Source organism: Paroedura picta, chromosome 1, assembly GCF_049243985.1.
Source record: "Paroedura picta isolate Pp20150507F chromosome 1, Ppicta_v3.0, whole genome shotgun sequence".
NCBI classification, from domain to species: Eukaryota; Metazoa; Chordata; class Lepidosauria; order Squamata; family Gekkonidae; genus Paroedura; species Paroedura picta.
In genome coordinates, this window is record NC_135369.1 from 74,098,747 (window position 1) to 74,121,701 (window position 22,955).

Below are 22,955 nucleotides of genomic sequence, written 5' to 3' on the forward strand. Positions count from 1 at the left end.
TGCACTAGTCTTTCCCTTTCCTTTCGCCCTGGGGTCCTCTTGGGTGTATTTTTCTCTTCTGCATGCCAGCTCACTTTCACTTCACAGGTGGGTCCGGCTTTTGTTTTGCTTCTGCATGGATTTAGCTCTATTTGGTGCTCAGTTTGTTTCCTATCGCTGCATGTCAGTCTCATTGCCATGATTTTCCCCTTTCTTGGCTTTGAAGGTGAAGGAAATAAACAAGCAGAAATGATTCCATTGGATTTTTGCCCCCCCCTCGGAGGCCTAATCTCTGCCCCCGCCCAAGAGGCCCAGGAGCCTACACCTACACCACCCACATTATGCTGCAGTCTCTGCTCATTGGTCAGTTTCAGGCTGGGGGTACCTTTTGAAATTGTAAGGAGAGAGTCAAAGCTTTTTTCACCCCTGGGTTGCTATTTTAGGGGAAGGTTTTCCTGCCTTCATTTTGTCTAAGCTGCAGTACTGCTTTTTAAAATAAGCCCCCCTTACATCTTGCAGCATTAGGGGTGCAGCATTAGAACTATAGACAAGCCTTTTCTTGAAAAGCTCATGTTTTCAAAACAAAGCTAAAAAAGAATGTAAAATTGGCATGGCCAGTTCTCTAAGGAGAATGAGTTAACACCTAGAATTAGATCAGAACTCACAGACTTCTGATTCTCAGACTAACATTTTACAGATTGAGCTAAAGTCTATTGGATTCTGGACCAGATCTTTATATAAAGGTTTCACCATCACCCCCTTCCTCTTAAAACAACAGCAATGTAATGCCTCACTAGAATATTTTTGTCTATAGTTCTAACACTCAACCCCAATTCTTGCAGGACTAAAGGAGGGCTTATTTACAAAGGCAGTACTGCAGCTTAGACAAAATGAAGGTGGGGAAACCTTTCCCTAAAATGGAAACCCTGAAGTGAAAGAAACTTCAAGACTCCTTACCATTTCAAAAGGCACCCCCTGCCTGACACTGACCAGTGAGCAGAGACCAACTACTGACACAAAAAGAAAGAAACTTGGCAATCCTTTCCCCCCTCATTAGTATGCAGAGTAATACTCTGGGATCTGGAGGAGAAAAATCAGAGAAAGAAGAAATATGCAGAGTGCAGGAACAGGAACAGGAAAGGAACTGGATGAGAATTAAACAGATATTGGCTTTGATCCAGTGATAACCAGAACCAAGCTGTTTGCAAAGGATGCAAAGCCTTGGTGTTGCTGCAAATTGCAGACAAAGGGTGTGCACATCAGAACATGCAGTATCAAGAAACCTTTGGCACACACATTCAGTATGATAGTGGTGATAATTCTAAAAACCACTGTGCTCTTGGTAGCAGTTAAGTAGTCTTCAGCCAATTTCCACACACACCCCTCATAACAACAAAGAATTTTAGACATCTTGGATCTATAACACTCCTTTGTTTTTGTTTTTTTATCTGTGTAGGACTGATCAAATTATTTCAACTGTGTGATAAAATAAATAGAGCATTCAGTTGTTAAATTTCTGGCACAGACAATAGAAGAAAGGTCTGCTGAATATACAATGGTATGAGATTCCAGCAGTTCTTGCTGTGGTGCTTTCTTGAATGGTCTTCCGTCTTTTGTAGCAGCAGATCAGCTATCCTGTTAATAAATCAAAAAGCAGGCATCGTTTATTTGATATTTGGGGCTGCATGTTGCCTCAACAAGTTGTAACCAGAGATTTGCCACAAAGATCAGCAGCAGCAGTTTCTTTGATGTGCTTGTTTGCTCCCCTTGTTCCTCTCCATGTTCTCTCCCCCCCCCCCCCGTGGAGCATGATTAAGGCTTTGGAGCCCGAGAAGCCTTGAAGCAAACTGGGTTCCCTGCAATGCCTGAATGCAGCTCTGCAGATTTTATTTCTCCATCGCCCTCAACAACCCCTTCTCAAACTCAGAAGCTTCAATTGTGTTCCATGCACAAGAGAAAAAGGGATAGGGGAGGAGTGGCAGAGCACGGGGAGTCCTATACTCAAATAATGCTTGTGCCCATTGCAGCAAATCTCATTTGGATGGTGGTGTCTGAATGCAGTCTCTGTATTTCATTGATAGCAATGGGCCATGTGATCCAAAAGCCAATCCATCAAACCAGTACTTACACATGGCTGATTCACACAGCAAGGATTACATTTTTTTTATCTGAACAGAGGATTTATTAAAACAAGCTTACTGGGGAAAGGACAAGACTAGAATTCATTATCATGGCAGTTCTTTGTGTATAGGAAGGTTGATTTTTTTTTAGCTTTCAGAGAGTATGGGATCATGGCCTGTAATTATGAAGTGAGAATTGAACAAATGATTCTGAGTATATAATCCCCCAGGCTCTAATTTGCTTAATCTTAAGGCAGAAATTTGTTCAGAACAGGGGGGGGGGGCTTAGTACAAGTTAAATACGAAGGAAATGTCCCTGACCTGGATAGTCCAGGCAAGCCTGATCCCATCTTGGAAGCTAAGCAGGGTCAACCCTGGCTATTATTTGGATGGGAGACCCCATGAGTTTGGATGGAGTTCTTCCAAGGAGCACGAGGGGTCATCACCCAGAGCCAGGCAATGGCAATCCACCCCTGAACATCCCATGCCTGGCCACCAGATAATTCTTGGATCTCCTGCACATACTGCACATGCCATAGAATAAATAATAATGAAGGTAATACATTCAGCATCCAAAATAAAACTTCCCAAGATCTATAACGGATCTCATTGGTGATTGTTTATTATGCTCAGTCTGTTAAATTTTGAAGGAAAACAATAAGATGGTAAGATGGTGGTGTCGGTTTCCCATGGCTAAACAGTGATGTAGCTTACCTCCATAACTTGTCTTTCTAGAAGGACATCTGTTCCATTCTGTTTCAATATGTTTGCAGTAGATGCTCCTGTGTCCACTTTGGGCTCAAGACTGGGTTTTTCATTCTCCCATTTAGCAAATCCTTTATTCTTTCCAGATTTTCCATGCAGCCTGGACTTCATCTTAGGGAAGGTATGTGATCCTGAATCACCCCAGCCTGGTTCGTGCCACAGAGGTTCTGTCTGGGTCGCTTGGCTGGTGGTCCCCCGCTGTAGGCGTACAGAAATCTTGCGAGAAGAGCCAGTCACTAATGTGATTGCTCTGCTGTCTGGATACTGATTTTGTGGAGCAACATTAGGAAAACTAAAGACTTCTTGCACTAAAAAAGAGTAAGGATGCAAAAAAATCTTTAATATCTTTAGAACTGGCACCTTCTGACTGGGAAGCATCATGATGATCTTGTGAGTTATGGGACTGCTGGGCTTGACTATGACTCGAGAAATAAACAACAGTTGCTTAAAGCTTTCTGGAGATGGCAAATGCCACAATAATGTTAAAGGCACCACTGTTTTTTTTTGGTGCTTCAAGTCGATATGGCCACCCACCTGAATCTATTGTCATAATGATTTGTGAAGCAGTTCAGTGTCCATTGGGACCTCAAGTACAGGATGGAGTATGGTTGCCAGCTGTAGCTGTAGACACTGGACCATTTGGGATGGTCACTTACTACTAAGTGCCAGTTTGGTGTAGCCAGTTTGGTGTAGTGGTTAGGAGTGCAGACTTCTAATCTGGCAAGCCGGGTTTGATTCTGTGCTCCCCCACAGGCAGCCAGCTGGGTGACCTTGGGCTTGCCATGGCACTGATAAAAACTGCTATGTACAAGCAGGAATATCAGGGCTCTCTCAGCCTCACCTACCCCACAGGGTGTCTGTTGTGGGGAGAGGGAAGGGAAGGCGACTGTAAACCACTTTGAGCCTCCTTTGGGTAGAGAAAAGTAGCATATAAGAACCAACTTTTCTTTTTCTTCTTCAATGAAGGCCAGTATGGCTTATGTAACTGCTTTATTATGGAGGATCTTGCCCCAAAGGAAGAATTAAATTAGATGACCTTCTAGTTCCTTCTAGCCATATCATGATGTAGAGAGGGGCGTACCTCATATGCTGCTGTATGCGATTAGTTTTCCCCTCATGATAAACAGCAACTTTCAACAGAATTCTAAAACTGGGTTTGAGAATAACTTATCAAAGGGTTATCCTTTGAAAAACTGTTGAGAATGGAACCTCTAGCCTAAATTTCTTCCTATGTAGACTGCTGGAATTCAAGGTGTCTGAAATAGGTGTCTTCCGTGATCTGGAAACCCTCCTACCTGCCTGAGGACATCCATTTCTTTAAAACTAGGGCTGCTCTTAATGGTCTATAAAGCAGGAAGCAAAGGCCCAGTTCATAGGACAAAAGTGGTGTACAGCTAGTCCTCTCCTAATCCTGCAAGTTCTCTGCAGAGTCATCTTATTCCTGAACTGAGTCATGCGGGGGGGGGGGCACCTGACAGGAAAGGCCACATGGTAGCAGGGGGGCAACATTATCACTGTTGGTTCACCTTATCTGTGTGCCCCACTTGCTCTCAGAAAACAAATTTTGATTTGTCTCCTACCCCTTTGCTATATGGTTGGGTCACAGCCGTCTTTCAACAAACATTCCTGCCTGTATTTTAATTCATCTCTTAATTGGAATAATTGATTTGAACAAGCAGATTGTAATGTAACTCTGAGTAATATAATGCAATGTAGTTTGGCATGGAATATACACACACACAAGCACCGAGTCATGTCTGACCCTTGGGGTGATGCCCTTTAGCGTTTTCTTGGCAGACTCAGTACAGGGTGGTTTGCCATTCCCTTCCCCAGTCATTACCATTTTACCCCCCAGCAGCAAGCTGGGTACTCATTTTACTGACCTCGGAAGGATGGAAGGCTGAGTCAACCTTGAGCTGGCTGCTGGGATCGAACTCCCGACCTCATGGGCAAACAGCTTCAGACAGCATTTCTGCCGCTTACCACTGCGCCACAAGAGGCTCTCTCTCTCTCTATAATGCTTTTCTCTGGTCTGCAAACAGAGACAGCCAAAGCTGTACTTCAAAGAGGATGATGCCCCAAGATGCTTCCATGCTTGAGATGACAGGCCAAGGGCAGAAGGGCAAGGTCTCAGCTAACTGCTGACAGCAATTGATTATCTATTTGCCCATTATTCTCTTAATGCAGACATGTTTATTGAACCTAAGGTGTTTCCCATGTAATTCAATCTCAAGTGAATGCAAACAAATACAAATTGCTAGTTTTTTCCTATTTATCTCTGGAATCTGTTCACCATTTTCACTATGCTGTAAATTAATTTACTCTCATACTTTGCCTATAAGTATGAACTGATGACTTCCATTCCATGACACTGTAGATGAGGGAGCGTGTGTGCACACAAAAGCTCATACCCAGAATAAAACTTGGTTGGTCTTAAAAGTGCTTCCATTACATGTAATCTGAGCCTGAGTTTCTCTGTCCCTAACTTAATGGCCAACATTTGCTATCTGACTGATGCAAAAGTGGTAGAGACAAAAGTGGCAAAAGGATGAAGTGATGCAACTAGAATATACCTTGTTATGTACTGCCCTACCTAATCCTGCAGGAAGAGCTATCAAGAAGAAGAAGAAGAAGAAGAAGAAGAAGAAGAAGAAGAAGAAGAAGAAGAGTTGGTTCTTATATGCCGCTTTTCCCTACCCGAAGGAGGCTCAAAGCGGCTTAAAGTCGCCTTCCCATTCCTCTCCCCACAACAAACACCCTGTGGGGTGGGTGAGGCTGAGAGAGCGCTGATATCATTGCTCAGTCAGAACAGTTTTATCAGTGCCGTGGCGAGCCCAAGGTCACCCAGCTGGCTGCATGTGGGGGAGGGCAGAATCGAACCCGGCATGCCAGATTAGAAGTCCGCACTCCTAACCACTACACCAAATGTTGGGTGCCTCTACACAAGGCAACTGCTTTGGAAACCGGCCAGGGTGACCTCACTACAGGATATATATCTGGTTCAAATATTGGGGAAGAAACAATTTAACGTATTTGGGACCTTTTGTTGCCTCAGTAACATATGCAGTATGCAAAAACTAACTGAGTCACCCAAATTGTAATACCTGATGGAGATGTAACAGTGAAGTGGAAAGTTATAATGTGACCTACACAAGTCATATGCAAGTTAACAATCAAGCCTCCCTCCCCCAGTCATGCAGAAATTTAATTATTAAAATATTTATACCTTGCCTTTCCTCATGGTTCATGGGAGATTAAATGGGTCCTTGTAAAGTTCCATGGTAACACAAAAATTGGGACGTCTGCATCTCACTGCAGAGGCTATTCCATCAGAATCAAACCAGGAAATTACTATGGGCTAGAGTAATGGCAGCCTTGGTCACTTTCTTTTGGTTTTGTTAACCCAGTGGCTGACTACTGATATTCTAGATCAGTGGTCCGCAACCTTCCGGTTGCCACGGACCGCTGCTCTGGAGTGGCGGGAGAGGGCGGCCCGGGGGCCCCGCGCACGCGCAGCAGCCCCAGCGCAAACGCGCATGCGTGGACTGCCGCGCACGGGTGTTTTCGCGGCAGTCCGCGCATGCGCGTTTGTGCCGCCGACGGCCGCGGCTCCGTCTCCCGGCCCCTCTGGGCCGCCAGCAAATCGGCCGATTAGCTTGCGGCTCGGCAAGCTTCTCTTCCCCCCTCCCGAAACAAGAAGCTTGCCGGGCTGCGAGCTAATTGGCTGCTTCGGTGGCAGATTTGCTCGCGGCCTGGCGAGCTTCTCGCTTTGGGGGGGGGGCCGGGAAGAGGGAGCTGCGGCCCGGTGCCAAGGCCCGCGGGTTGGGGACCACTGTTCTAGATAATGCAACTGATGAACCGTTAATGGCCACAGGTATTGTTCAATAAACCATCTGTGAGACATACCACTTTCTTTTACCTGCCGGCATTGACGGACTATTAGGCAGAGAACCATGGTTGCTTCTCAGTGAGGTTCCTCTAACAAACTTCCTGCATGCCAAAACAAGCAGATCTCTGCACTGTTTATGGCAATTAGCACCACAGTCTGAAATAAATATGCAGAGAAAATAAAATCAGTTCTAACCAGATACTAAATCTGACATCTGTAAAAATCTTAATAAGTAAAATGTCCATGAGCATGAAACATTATTTATTTATTATTTAATTTTATTTATTTATTTCAGAAGAGTCCCTAAAGCAGGTATTTATTTATTTTTCAGGAGCTATAGGAGAATTTCCCAGCTCCTTACGGTAGTCATGATCAGTACCTGACAATGGTGACAGGTATAAATATAACAGAGGAGCCTTGCTGGGGTGGGGGATACCACCATGACTGGAGCACCATAGGAGAATTTCACTTGTGTAGTGGGTGTGATACCAGGCAGTGGAAGGGTTAAACATTTCCTTTCCTCTCAGTGCTTCTCAAATCCAAATCCCTTTCCAGGAATGGATTTCCCTTTGAGCCTTTGTTCTACTTTGTTCTACTTAACAATGTCACACAAGAGCTATCCAGAACATTGATCTTTCAGATCTGGCAGAATTTGTCTTTTTAATTTAACAATCTAAACAACAATATAGATCAATGCTCTGAGAAAGAAAATCAGGATATGGTTCAGACAAATTGTCAAGCTCTTAAGCCAAAGCCTTAACTCCACTTTCAATAAAGAAACCCTAGAAATGCTTAACTTCAACTGGAGTATAACATTGCTGGCAAAAAGTGAACAGCCATAGGAGGTTTGAATGGCATGTATTTTAAAGGAAGCTAAAAATGAAAATGAATAAAGTACCGAGGAATTAGTTTCTGGTATTAGGTGTGATGAAATAACACCCTACCTCGATCGAAAAATGGCAAGAGCAGGAAGAAAGCATTGTCCCTTTGCCAGCAACTAAGTATGCAGAATAGCAGGAATACTGATTTCATAGAAGCAAAACCCATGCAAGATTTACAGTACCTTTGCATTTGTAGCCTTGTTTGATTATGCCCCAGAGCTGTAATTAAAGACAAAAGGAATGAAAAAAAAATCCGGAAGGAAATCACCCTCATTATGAAGGAAGACACAATGGCTACAAAAGTGCAAACAGGATACAATGGCTCTCAACACCCTTCCGGTCGAACAGAACCATCCATTCAGCTATAAGGGTCAAGACAGCTAATTTGTGCTGCTGTTTCTGTAACCTACTAATGAGGAAGCACATAACAAGTGGATAATATTATGGATACCAGTTCCCCTCCCTCTTCCCCAATTGGTTGGAATAAACCAGTATAATACAATCTATCTATGCCATTGAAATATAGCCCTTTTCATATTTCCTGGATGCAACATGGAAATTTGGCTTCTAAAGATATAATTACACTTTTATTTTAAAAAGAGACCCTATTTTGAATACATTTCCTTTATTTATATCACTGTACATTGTTTTCCCCATATATTTGATATTTCCATACTATCTGGCAAATTATTTAGAAACTAGTAGTAGAGCCCGCTGAAACCAAAATTCAGCGGGCGCTAGGGGCCTGGGGAGCTTCCCCCCCCCCCCGATCTGGAAAAAAGCTCCCCAGGCTGGGGAACTTCCCCCCCCATCTCGGAAAAAGCTCCCCAAGCCCCGGGGAAGGCAATCCGCGGCTCGCAGAGCCGTGGATCGCCTTCCCCGGGGCTTGGGGAGCTTTTTGCTTCCCCCCCGATCTCGGAAAAAGCTCCCCAAGCCCCAGGGAAGGCTATCCGCGGCTCTGCTTTGCGCCTGCCAATTGGTCCCTCCGATTGTCTGTCCAGAGGAAGGGTCCAATCCGCACCCTTCCTCATCCCAGACACATCCCGCCTCAGAACGTCTTAGAGCTCTATTTAGTCCGTGGCGCCCGTGGTGCCACGGGCGGTGTTAAGATGGCGCCCATGGCGCCACGGGTGGTGTTAAGATGTCATTATAAAATCTATCCAAATAAATAAAAAGAAACAAGTGTAGCTTTAAAGCCTCCACAGTTTAAGATATGTTTCCATTAAGTAAAATAATCAAAAGTGTTAATTTATCATTTGAGACCCTCACACAGATGTGGAGGGAAAAATCTTGCCTATAAAGTGTAATGAGGCCATGCACAGTAACTGTCACTATGAATTCTTCCTAGTCACAAATATTCTGAGGAATATATGGTATATTCTTTAGGCTGTGGATATTGAAACCATCATGCAGATATTTAAGTAGGCATTATTTTCACGCCTAAAGGACCAGTATGTTTGCACAAGGATTGCCTGTAGAGCCAGTGCTTTGTCTTGTATTGCTCATGCAGGACTTATCACAGTTGAAAGCAGAAGTGATTTACTAAATAGTAGTTTCTTTTCAGCAGCAAGAACTATTGGGCATAAGAACAAAACTTGGTTCTGTGCTTGTCTATCACTTTGGCCTGGATCTCTGGCTTGATGAAAGCATCTAGTTTCATACATTTAAATCCCATTGAAATCAGTGGGGGGTTTAAGAACACCTAAACTTTGTGCTGGGTTGTGGCAATTATGTCTAAGATGTCACCTTGACTGATTCTCTGAACCAGCTCAGGATAAAAATGTGAACAGTTAAATGCATCATAACCCCTATGTTCCACAGAACTGTCCTGTCATGTACTTACAAATCCAGCACAATGCTCACAGAAAGTTGGCTTGAGATAGGTCATTTCCTGGAAGTTATGAATGAAACCTGGTCCCATTTTACATTGTAGCTGAGATTTGGCCCTCAGAAAATAAGCCATCATTTCTTCTTTGCTGATAAGACCATCTCTGTTTAAAATTACAGGGAAGGAGGAAAATATTATGACCATTGAGAAAGGAAAAAGAACATGCAGGCTTTTTAAACCGAGGCTATCATAGCTCCTGTTTCAGAAAATGGTATATGGTAATTTTAAAAAACACTGAAAATTTAATGCGTTGATCTACGCAACATGAATCAGAGTGAGGATATACCCCTTATTAAAGAATTAAGGCTCTGTTTGGTACAATTATAATACTTTTCCAAAACAAATATAAAGCTATTGATTAAATTGTCAGGCTGGGTTCAAATAATCATTCAGCCATCAAGCACATTACATGACTTTGGGCCATTAACCTTCCCTGAAAATCAAGTACCCTCTTTCTTATTGCCTTTTTCAAAGGCCCCCACCAGCACTTCCCCTAATAATTTCAAGGAAGAACACAGTCAGGGAATCCAGTGTATCGCTCATATCTAACCCAGCATGCTGACATGAGACATAGACATACAAACCATCTGAATAGTCATATCTTATATTTTGAGCATTCTGATGCCTTTGAAAAGCTGTGAGTTTAAACTAAGTAAAAAAAAAACCCTTACGTTTCCCCCAACCATTTTCCCTGTGCAAGAATATTTTTTGTTTCCAAACCTTCCCAAATACATGCTTAGCAGCAGTTACCATACATAAAACAATAACTTTTTATCTCATAGTGATAATATGAATATGGAGAAAAAAATGTGGAATGGCTGGCCTATTTGTACAACAAAATTCCTGCATGTGGGGTGCAGGCCCACCAAATATGGAAGAGTTTGAAATCATCCTTCCCAGCAACTTTGCTGGGTATTCCCTCAATGACTCCCTAATTCCTGCTTTAATTGCTCCATCTGCATCCCTAAGTAATTTACCATTGGTTTAAAATTGGTTTTATGATAGTTTAATAATATTCTGTTCTTAATTGTTAGCTGCTTTGGATCAGGCAGGAAGGGAAACATAAATTCTATAGACAGAGAGATAGGTACACACCATCCCCACCTAGAGTTGTATCTTTTGGGGATGCATCTTCCTCTGAATAATGCCCATGTTAGAAACTGCTTGCTCATATAAAGCTTGCAGGATATGGAAAAGAACTCTAGCTAATTTTTCCCCCCTTACATACTTATTTTCTATATGCATGAAGAGTGTCTTTTACATAGTTCTACGCAATAGGGTTAGACCAGTAGTCCCCAACCTTTCTATCACTGGGGACCAGTCAACCTTTGACAATTTGAGGGACGTCGCCGACGCCTGAGCCCCTGCTCCACTTGCTTTCCTGCTGGCACCCCTGTCCCGCTGTCCACTGGGGGTGCTGCGCAGTGCCACGCTGAGGGGGAGACCCAGCCATGGCGGCCGCTGGAGAGCACCAAAGGTGAGCCAGTGGCAGAGTGGCAGGGCAGCCCCCGAGGCAGCAGCCAGAGAGAAGGATGAGGAGGAACCACGGCGCGGTGCCAACTGATCCACAGACCGGTCCCAGTGCCCGGACCGGGGGTTGGGGACCACTGGGTTAGAAAGCCCAGATGATATTTATGTACCCAAAATTGAGCTTAAAGTTAAAAGATTTAAATGCCAAGGAATAAGTATGTTATAATTTAAATTATTATTGAATGCTCTCTAGTCATTCTGGCTTAGATTATGGGTCTAATTCTTGCCCCCTACTATCCCCAATATTACAAAAATTTCCACAAAAATTATTACATGTGCCTTTTTCTTTTTTTGTAGGATGCTAACTTGACATCCTAACATTTCCTTGACATATACTTCTCAAGTGTTTGAAAGTAGTAATATGGGACTGATTTATTTTTTCTGCTGTAAATCTATATACTATGTATATGTGTGGCCTACATCGGCAGATACTTAAATCTCTGGGTCAGGGCCACGCTGAAGCTAAATGGGTTTTTTCTTCAAACTTGAGTGACTTCCCAGGTTTGCAGAAAAATCTGAAATCAAATATAAAATATAGAGGGATTAAATTGGAGTGGAGATGGACTCCTGGCAGCCTCTGAGGCTTGAAGATGAGAACTAGGTGCAACAATTAAGCTGTGCAATAAAGACTATTTAATCCAAAATAGTTCACCCTCTGTCTATTATTGTATGAGTCCCAGAGCTAGCCAGAATGAGGTCTGGATTTTCACGCTCGTTTTCATAGAATCATAGAATCATAGAGTTGGAAGGGGCCATACAGGCCATCTAGTCCAACCTCCTGCTCAATGCAGGATTAGCCCTAAGCATCCAAGAAAAGTGTGTATCCAACCTTTGCTTGAAGACTTCCAGTGAGGGGGAGCTCACCACCTCCTTAGGCAGCCTATTCCACTGCTGAACTACTCTGACTGTGAAAAACTTTTTCCTGATATCTAGCCTATATTGTTGTACTTGAAGTTTGAACCCATTACTGCGTGTCCTCTCCTCTGCAGCCAGCAGAAACAGCATCCTGCCCTCCTCCAAGTGACAACCTTTCAAATACTTAAAGAGGGCTATCATGTCCCCTCTCAACCTCCTTTTCTCCAGACTGAACATTCCCAAGTACCTCAACCTATCTTCATAGGGCTTGGTCCCTTGGCCCCAGATCATCTTCATCTCTTTCCTCTGTACCCTTTCAATTTTATCTACGTCCTTCTTGAAGTGAGGCCTCCAGAACTGCACACAGTACTCCAGGTGTGGTCTGACCAGTGCCGTATACAATGGGACTATGACATCTTGTGATTTTGATGTGATGCCTCTGTTGATACAGCCCAAAATGGCATTTGCCTTTTTTACCGCTGCATCACACTGCCTGCTCATGTTTAGTTTACAATCCACAAGTACCCCAAGGTCTCGTTCACACACAGTGCTACCTAGAAGCGTATCCCCCATCCAGTAGGCATGCTTTTCATTTTTCTGACCCAGATGCAGAACTTTACACTTATCTTTATTAAATTGCATCTTGTTCTCATTTGCCCATTTTTCCATTGTGTTCAGATCTCGTTGAACTCTGTCTCTATCTTCCGGAGTATTTGCCAGTCCTCCCAATTTGGTGTCATCTGCAAACTTGATGAGTAGTCCCTCCACCCCCTCATCTAGATCATTAATAAATATGTTAAAAAGTACCGGGCCGAGCACCGAGCCCTGAGGTACCCCGCTACTCACCTCTCTCCAGTCTGATGAAACACCATTGACAACAACTCTTTGAGTGCGGTTCTCTAACCAATTCCCTATCCACCTAACTATCTGAAAATCCAGATTGCAGTCCTTCAACTTATCCATCAGAACATCATGGGGAACCTTGTCAAAAGCTTTACTAAAATCCAAGTAAATGACATCAACCGACTTTCCCCGATCCAGCAAACCTGTTACTTGGTCAAAAAAAGAAACTAGGTTGGTCTGGCAGGACCTGTTGGAGACAAATCCATGCTGACTTCCTTGGATCACCAAATTGTCCTCCAGATGTTTGCAGATCGCTCCCTTTAATATCTGCTCCATTATCTTCCCCACAACAGAGGTCAGACTCACTGGTCTGTAGTTTCCTGTGTCATCCTTCCTCCCTTTTTTGAAGATCGGAATAACGTTTGCTCTTTTCCAGTCCTCCGGGACATCTCCAGTCCTTAAAGTGGTTCCGAAGATGATGGACAAGGGCTGTGCAAGTTCTCTGGAAAGTTCTTTGAGTACTCTCGGGTGCATTTCATCTGGACCAGGGGATTTGAACTCATCCAGTGCAGCTAAATGCCTCTCGACAACCTCTCTATCCATGTTAACCTGCCACCCAGACACTATCCTTTGGCTACAGCCATCTCTAGATGTGCCTAAACACATAAGACCAAGACACTGAGGCTTGGCTGCAATGGTGGAAGACACTTGGCAGCCATGCTAGGCTTGGTGGTGGTAGAGGACATATGTAGCCACAGTGGAAGAGGGCTTCCAGTAGCCACTGCAGCTTGGCTGCAATAGCAGAGGACATCCAGCAGCCACACTGGGCTCTGTACTGATGATGGAAGATACCAGTTGTTGCACTGAGCTCAACAGTGGCAGAGAATGCCAGTAGCTGAACTGAGCAATGGTATAGAAGGTTATGGGGTTCATAAGCCCCACCCATCAAGTCTCTTGTCTCCCTGAGCCATAAGGGGAATCTGTAGTGATGGGAGAGGGACTCCGCCCTCCCCCCCAAGAATATTATGGATCCCCACTTGTCGGCTCCTATTAATTAAGGAGTTCCTTTTGAGAGATGATTCATAGTGGAAGATTCAGGTTATGGGAAATTCAGTAAGTACATTGCATCTTTCTTGGATAACTAGCACCCTGTAAATGCCTCACAAAACCTAGGAGGCCTAAATTCAGATACTGAGTCATTCACACACTTAGGTCCATCTAGGAAAAGTTGCTCTTCTCCAGATTTATGTCAAATGTACATATTAGCCACACATCACATGGGGCTGTTGAAAAGATAACAGATAAGCTGGCTCTAGCTTGAATCAAGAAAAGACATGTGGGTCCATTTTCTGGATTTATAAATTTAATTATGGGAATATAATTACTTACTGATCTTTGTCTAATACACAGAACGAGTCCAGAAAAGGAAAATTGGCTGCTATGCCTTCAAAATCTTCTTGAGAAATGTAACCATCATGGTCATGGTCATAGTTTCTAAAAACAGACTGAAAAAAGGGAAGGAAATAATATGGTGGAAAGAAAAAGGCAAACAGCAAAACTTTCTTCTTAAAACTCAAGTAGAAACACAGGCAATGGGTGAGTAAATAATGTTCCACAGGATGAGCTTCTCCAAATTTCTTAGATCCATCTTGTGAATACGTGCCAGGTTTACAATAAGTAGAAAGGATTGACTTCACTTATATGTGATAGACTGCACTCTGTACAAACAGGTAAAGGACTGTGAGGGGTTAATTCTTCACAGAGCCAGAGGGCCTTGAGTGACAGCTGCTGTTCCTGCCTACTACCAGCCTCTTGATCAGCAGACCAGCCACCAGCCTTGAAAATGGTAGTCATGCACTTAATGTATGGAACACCTTAAAGGGTCTATCTTTTTAGCATCATGAAGGGAGCCCACTCCCGTACTATGTCTTCAGCCAATGGCTAAATTAAGGTCACCAACCTCCAGGTGGCACTTAGAGATCTCCCACTATTACAATGGATTTCCAGATGATCCTCCTCCACTCCTTCCATGGATGGATAGCAGATCTGCCTCAGTACCATTAGGCTGAGAGAACCACTGGGGTATCAGGGGAGGGGGGATGTGCCACCGGGTCATGGATTGTAGTTGTGCGGGGAATGGTTTTTATATTATTGTATTATTGGGTTTTATATGTAACCAGCCTTGAGCCAGTTCACTGAGAGTGGTGAGATAGAAATCTAAAAATAAATAAATAAAATGGCTGGAGAAAATGTCTGCTTTGGAGGATGGACTCTATGGCATTATACCCTGCAGAGGTCCCTCCCCTCCCCAAACCTCACCCTTCCCAGGCTCCACTCCCACAAATCTCCAGGTGTTCCCCAACCCAGAACTGGCTAAATGTTAGCAGCCATTTGTGATAGTTATGCTCATTCCGTGTGCTCTTTGTCCTGTGGGGAAGACAAATGACCCAGGGTATATTAGCAAGTCAGAACCAAGGGTAAAAATCCTTCCAAGGCCTTCTGTGGACACAGCAAACATGACTAGCAACACCAGAATTAAAATATGAATGCACAGGGGTGGGAGGTTATGTTTGCTGACACGCAGTTCCAAGTGCTCAACCCACTTCCAGTGCCCCTTGCTTTTAAATATGCAAGGGGCACATCAAGTTGGAGTTACAGGCCATCTGGAGGCCCCACCTCCGTGCCATAAAATTGGCCAAATGGGGGCAAGCTGCAAAAAGCAGGGTGAGATCAGATAATGCTGGACAAAATTGCCCAGAGTCTCCCCCCACTTCTCTATCAAAACACAAGAGGTTCTCTAACATAAGGCCGTGGGCTGGAATTCCTGCATGGATTTCAACTAGTGGAAGGCAGTACATGCAGATCATGTGTACACCATGATGGCCATACATGTCTATTTTGTCATGTGTACACACATAGAAGGAAGGCACAGTAGCACTGCATATGTTGGAGGAGACTTATATCTGCCTGGTGACAGGGCAGTGTAGAGCTATCATAAAGAGGGTCTCCTGCATGGCACTTATTCCTATGTAGGATGGTGCCAAGTGTGAAGCTTCCTATGAACATCTACACCTCATAACCTGATTCTTAGTTATAAATCACATTGTTAGGATTACTGTTTTTCATATGTACCTATTCACATATTTTTCCAAATAAGTCTCACATTAACAACACAGGCCTACAGTTTTGCCCATTATCCTCGCCCCTCATTTCTCTCCATATACATCTCTTGCTCAACAAAAAAGCAAAACGCCACCTTTGGAGCTCTCACTTGTATACTTACGTCAACTAATTTTCTGATGTGCTTGTTAATGATATTTGGATCTGGCTTTGGTATGACTCCAGATGCCCACTCAAGTGGCACCACTGCCTTGTTCGGGGTTGTCGGAGAGGTAGGCTGCTAACAAATCAGAAATAATTTTCAGGACTTTTTATAACTGACTTTTCAAAGGATTAGGCTCCCTTAAACAAAACTGCATGCTGCCCCCCCCCACTGTTGTACCAAGCATGACAATGCAGCAAACAATTGTGTTGGGTCCCATCTAGGATTTCCAGGCATAGATGCTTGACTTCCCTATAGCCACATTTCCACTGCAGTCTGAAATACTCCCTTCCCACCCCTGCTGCTCCTACGAGACAGAGGAGCGGAATGAGGGGGGCGCTGGACAATTGTTGTGTGTGGGGGGGAAGAATCAGTGAAAACGACCCTCCCACAAATGTGAATCTTTTCAGCAGGAGCCAACCCAGTGTAACTTCAGATCTTTATTGAAAGATATGTTACAGACAAAACTGCACATTTTTAACACATGTGAACTGGTTAAGATGTGAGTAAGACTACTCCTCTCCCAAATAATTTCTAGCACGACTGGCATAAGAGTTTTGTTGGGCATCACATTTTTGGCTTAACACAGGGGTTCAAGTACACACTGGATCTTTTTGTGCAATGCAGCTTCCAAGTGGGAAGATTGAAAAGAAGTTATACATTGAAGTTGGACACCAGCAGCGTTAGAATTCAGATCATTTTCATACTTATAGGTTTACCCTTTAAACTGGTCTCTAATGCAAATGTAAAATGGAGAAGGTATATTTGACTGTTGTGTTCTGCATTCAGTACTTAAAGAACAGGAGGGAGAGAGCCTCAATGGTCCTTTTTAGTTAGTTCTATGGTGAAAGAATCCATCACATATGTGAGGCAGGCCTCAGGCAATACTCACGCCAAACTCCTTACTCCTCTTTAGTGCTCACAATGATAATAGCTCTGGACAGATCGTCCTTGGGCAATATTTTTAAATACACTTTCCAAGACGAAAAGGAATGTACAAAGTGACCCAAAGTGACCTTACAGTTCCTTGAGAAGTTTTTTAGGAGAAACTCCTAGAAGTCAAGGGAATTTCTGCTTATTCATTCATGACTTTCTCCCCCATCACTCAGCCCCTGGAGTAGAATGTCACTGATTATTCATTGATTATGTTATTACCAGACAATTGATGGCACTGCTAAAGGTCACAGGCTTGCTTTCCAATGTAGCAGCAGCCAATATGCAAATAGATTGGAGAGAGAGGCATGTAGACTAGCCAGAATGTTAACATGGATGGATTTTTTAAAGCCTTAAAAGCAATAACAGCAACAAGTCAATACAATATCCATGAACATAACTGAAGAACTTCTAAAGAAGGAAACACATCATGTTTTTGAGCTTCTTTAAAATCCTTGCTTTGAACAAGACAACAATTATCTCCAAAGTGCTCCTGTACAGAAAGATTGGTGCAAAGGAAAGCCTCAAGGGGCATTCTAGGCCCAAACTCCATGTGAATATTAACAGAACATGTTTTGAAGGATGACTATGCCCAGTCCCATCTAAGTACCCTGCACCAAAATAACACATGAGTAGAATGTCCAGTGTCACCTGTTCACACAGTCCATCCTCCCCTATCCCCACAAACTAAGATCTAATAGATGGGAGAAAATCACCTAGTGGAGGGCCAAAAGAGGGAAACAGAAGCAGGGTTAGCATTGCAGTTTGCATACTCCATTTGTGCTCCACATGCTCCCCCCCCCCCCGTTTTGTTTGTTTGTTGCATAACCAGGGATGCTCCTTTCACATGCCAGTTCACCTCACAATCTGTTTAATAACTGCAAACAGCACAGCTGAATGTTTGACAATGTGTCTGAATATGCTCACTTGTGCTAAAAAAAACCCAGATTGTATGTGGGAAATCTCATATTTTTGAGGTCTTCTGTATCTCCCAAATTTTATTATGTTTGCTCCACTAACAAAGGAAGGGGGTCTTAGAATTGTGTGATTTGTTTCTTTGACCCATCATGACTGCATAGCTTGATGTTTTTACATAACAAAACAATATCCTAATATCCTTGTGTAGTTTTTCCTGTTAGGAAACTGGCAGCAGGGGATGCTTTTTGGATTGCCGCATTTCCATGCTAGGGAAAATTTCACCTGCTGAATTTCTGCCACTTGTGAAGCTGTTAGAGGTACAAGAATAACAGCTCCAAAAAAAGGTGATAAATCTGCAACTATATGTCACATTCAACAAGCCATTTAGTATTGTATGGATTGTATGGCTACACTCAGGCCCGATTGTCTAAGCACAAAATCATATCACCATTCACAGGTCAAAACCACTTTGAGTATATGACAGAAAAGTGGCACATAACTATTTTAAATAAATAAAATCACAAGGTGTGAACTTATTGTCAAGACCAACTATACACACAATATGAAAAGCGACATACTGATTTAGAAGTCCTCGGTTCCAGAACCAGGGAGAGTTTGTAAATATCATCTTCTGTGTGGTAGAGGTCCAGGGAAAGCTACAAGTAAACCAGGAAGGAAAGCAGCATTTATAATAGTCTGGCAAAACATTGCATGCCAATGATCATAACAAAACCAATAGCCACTTTTGTTTCTGAGCTGCTTTGAAATGTTTAGACAAGAACCAGAAGAAAGAGGGCCTGGGGTTCTTCCTTTTACCCATAATTTTTCTGACCCAATACATTCCCCTCCCAGTTCTCTTCATCCCTTGTGGAGTAGACTGTGGGGTTGGTCTGGATGGCCCTTTATATTCTCTTCTTGCTTTGAGTTCCATTTGGGTGTTTGCAAAGGTAAGTATGACATTTATCACAAGGAGGTAGCTCCAGAAAACATGCAGAGTCTGGTTTGTCCAGCTACTACTAAATACAATGGAGATTCAGAGGGGCTTTCCGCACTCCTTCAAAATCGCACAATGGTTGCCAATTGAAAACGCTACTGATTTGCCGTTATGCACAACGTCGTTGACAATCTGCCACACACCTGAAACCGATCCGCAAAAAGCGCTTCCTTGTAGCGCTTTCAGGGAAATCCCCAAAAGTGGATTCACCCTCCGGAAAGCGCTACATTCCTGCAACCAATCTGCAACACTAGCGGGAAAGTTCTGTGCGTTACCATTGTTGTGGTTTCTACAAAGTCCCTCCCCCTGGCTCTCTCCTCTGATCTTCCGGCGAAGCGATCGCCATTTTCCCCCCCCCAAGCGAGCGGAGATCAACGCACTGGCGAGCCTCCGTTTAGCCAGTGAGGCTTCCCCGGCTGCAGTCCCTCCCCAGAGCTGTTTACAGTCACTAAGCACAAACAACAGAGAAGCCCGTTTGCTGATTTATTTTCCCTTTATTTTTCACACTGTTTTCGGCCAAAAATCGCGCCCGTGAGGGGGGGGGGTTCACTCGGGGGGAGCGTGGCAACGATGAAACGGCAGCTCAAACACACCTGCCAGCTGGATGGGTCTCTCCGTTGCAACGAAGCAATGCATATTCGTTGCAACGTGTGTGTGTGTGTGTGTTTTTTAAACCTTTCTTAAAGGGAAAGGGGCTGTTTGGGAGCATGCTAACAGCCGCCCATTGGCTGCTTGACGGCCAGGGGCGGGACGAGCTCGGCAATAGCGCTTCCTTTCTAGCGATTTTTGCCGAGACCGGAAGCCTGTGGGAAACAATATAAACGCAACTGGATTCCACTACAAAGGCAGGTATGCATAACGACGAATTCCACTATTTTAAATGGCGATTTTTCGTTCAGCAAACAATTTGCTACAAGGATCCCGGTGCGGAAAGCCCCAGAGTCTCACTTCCTAACGTTAGCCAGAATCAGGCTACATTGCCCCAGTGTTGATGTGGAATGGACTGAAGCACAGACTGCCTCATTATCTTGAGTATGAGGGAATGTTCTGAACAAACAATAAGGCTGGCAGGGGATGTCCCACTAACCTTGAATAGTCATGTAGGGGTGAGAAAAGAAGTGCCTGCCCACATTCCCTTTGTCACATAGCTATGTAAGATGGAATGGGAGGAACTCAGCCTCCTGTCATGGATCATACAAGCATCCTCTGAAGTAACTGAAACAATAAAAATGTAAGAAGAGCCCCCTGGATCACACCACAGGCCTTGTCATTCTTGCATCTCTTTTCTAAACACCACCAACCAGATGCTTCCAGGAAGCTCACAAGCTTGGCATGAAAGCAACCCTCACCATGAGGTTGGTATTCAGAGGTATACTGCTGTTTCCTGTGAACCATCATACCTAATCACAGTTGTTGGATTTTTGTATAGATAAAAAAAGATTTAAGCCAAAGGGCTTCACCACATTTTGTGGACAACAAATTCATACATTAACCATCTTTCTACACATTGCATCATTCTGTAAATGTGTACCACATAATCTCCCTGCCCAATTAAAAAAATTCAGTTGCCTTCCACATAAAAGAAGTGTCCCAATCTTTTAATCAATTTGATTGTTCTTTTCTAGCCCTGTTCCACATCTGTGATATCTTTTTTGAAATGGCTATGGACATTTTAGTGGTTTTTAAGTATCTTTCTAAACTTCCCCATTGAACTTATTCATTTTTAAGTGTTTCCTTTTAAACATTTTGAACTTTCGGACTTGGTGGTTGTTGGTTTTCTGGAATGTGTGGCCATAGTCTGATAATTATAGTTCCTGATGTTTCACCAGTAACTGTGGCTGGCACCTTTAGAGGTAGGATGTGGCAGGATGGGAATCTTTCCCATCTTTCTGAGTTGCTTCCCATTTACTTCCATATTATATGTTGAATTAGGGTAAGGTGCCCAGATTGTCCCACTTTTGGAGGGACATCTCGGGGCACCTGTCAAATTGTACTTATGTTGAAATTTAAATATATATATATATATATATATATATATATATATATATATATATATATATATATATATATATATATATATATATATATATATATATATATATATATATATATATATATATATATATATATTACAATACTATTTTTACATTCTATAAAAAATTTTGTTGCTCCATAAAGACCAAATTTTTAATCAAGAGCCCCCCCCCGGTCAATGGTGTTCCGCTTTATCAGTGTTAAAATCTGGTCACCTTAAATTAGGGAGCACTATGAACTGGGTCCAGGCTGCATTTTCCATCCACAGAATGTTGCTTCCTTTCTTTCTCCTCTTACACTGGGACCTACTGATTTCCTGGAGTGCATAGCAGGAAGTGGCAATCTGTGGAGTCTGAAGCTACCCCTGAGATTATTGCTCCAAAATCATTTAACCTCATGTCAGGTCATAGGCAAGACCCTAGTCAGTTGCCTGACTGAATGAATTTGAACATACATTTGTCCAGTCAGGGTAACAGAGATCATTCATAGTTATATTTTATTCTCTGGCTTTCTCCATGATTTGTTTTTTCATATCAAAGTTAGCTTCAGAATTTTGGTGCTGGGGAGGGGGAATAATATATTGGGATAGGAGTTTCAATTCAAAGTGGTACAAGATGGATGATTCAACAGTCCTGTACACAGTGGAGAGGAGGAGACAGTGTGTTTTATATCCCTGCCTATAGCCCTGACATTTTGACCCTGCCTTCCAATTCCAGCAGGCAGTTAGGACATCTGGAATCATAAAAACCCAACTAGTAATAGTTAGGACTGTCAAAGGTTGAATGTCTGTATTATTGTTAAAATTATATTACTTTTTTGTGCACAATTTTTAAAGCAACATTAGGAATTTAAAAAAAAAACATATATCGAGCCCACAGGTTATTGCAAACCAGTATGCTACGCACCAGGTGAACCAGTAGACTGGTACATTAGGACATCTGACCAGATGCATGTAAAATCTGTAGGAAAGTTTAAATCTGATATTAAACCTAGGACCTACCTGCATTATGGAGTTATGCCAAATCAGTCGGTCATCATGTGAGCATCTACAGGAACTGGGGACAGGGAGGTGAAGAAGCTTTCCTTTATGCCTGATTTCCACAAGGCTGTGAGGCTACTGTATCAGCTGAACTAGCCCAGTGAGTCTGGGAAGAACTTGGTTCTTCTCTTATTTACTTATGGTTTGTTTGTTACTGGACTCTGTGCTGTCTGTGACATATCCAGCCACCTCTCCCCTTCACTCATATCTGCCTTGCCCATATATTTTATACCCAGGGATGCTCGTACTCCATTAATTCTCATTGTTCTGTCAGGTCCAGTCTTACACAACTCTGCATGACCATCTGAACTTTGGATTGGGGCAATTATCTCCACCGTGCATTTGCTAAACGTATTTAAAAGGCAACTTCCTTGATCTACTTTCAGTCCATTTTTTTTAAAGAGTATTTGTCATGCTTTTCAGTAGACTAAAAATGTCTGGGACTTTCCAGCCATTTGCATAGTTTCAGAGCTGGTTAGTTAAGAATTACAAGCTGCAGCACCAACCTATTGTTCAGTTCTTTAGCCTGCTTCACCACAGAGCTGCTTCCTGTCACTTCTCTCATCAGAATTACTATCATTACTATGTCTATTGTTTACACTGTGGCATCTGTGCTGATGGCACTTTCTAGTGTAAGCACAAAAGCTGAGGCCCCTGCCTGAAAGGGCTTACAACCTATGATTTGACTGTACGGAGAGAAGGGAACAGAAGGGGAGGAAAGGAGAGGCAAGGTAAACCATGACCATGAATTAAACCAGAGTTACTTAGGACCAAAGACTCTACTAAGAGCCTCTTGTGGCGCAGAGTGGTAAGGCAGCAGACATGCAGTCTGAAAGCTCTGCCCATGAGGCTGGGAATTCAATCCCAGCAGCCGGCTCAAGGTTGACTCAGCCTTCCATCCTTCCGAGGTCAGTAAAATGAGTACCCAGCTTGCTGGGGGGTAAATGGTAATGACTGGGGAAGGC

The 22,955-nt window shown here is 43.2% G+C and overlaps 1 protein-coding gene across 5 annotated transcripts in view; it reads right to left on the reverse strand.

Moving 5' to 3' along the window:
• Positions 1 to 470: 470 nt before the first annotated feature.
• Positions 471 to 22,955, reverse strand: part of RASGRP3 (RAS guanyl releasing protein 3) — a 67,019-nt gene continuing 44,534 nt past the window's right edge. For 2 of the 5 annotated variants that reach the window (XM_077343557.1, XM_077343520.1), the window contains 8 exons: positions 18,502 to 18,579; positions 16,034 to 16,150; positions 14,140 to 14,255; positions 9,478 to 9,625; positions 7,817 to 7,853; positions 6,784 to 6,909; positions 2,814 to 3,172; positions 472 to 1,614 (listed from right to left, as the gene is read on the reverse strand). In XM_077343557.1, coding sequence (XP_077199672.1) covers positions 1,606 to 1,614; positions 2,814 to 3,172; positions 6,784 to 6,909; positions 7,817 to 7,853; positions 9,478 to 9,625; positions 14,140 to 14,255; positions 16,034 to 16,150; positions 18,502 to 18,579 — 990 coding nt within the window. In that variant the 3' untranslated portion in view covers positions 472 to 1,605. Of the gene's footprint in view, positions 1,615 to 2,813; positions 3,173 to 6,770; positions 6,910 to 7,816; positions 7,854 to 9,477; positions 9,626 to 14,139; positions 14,256 to 16,033; positions 16,151 to 18,501; positions 18,580 to 22,955 lie in introns of those variants that run through there. The other 3 variants (XM_077343529.1, XM_077343539.1, XM_077343547.1) reach the window with 3 other exon arrangements.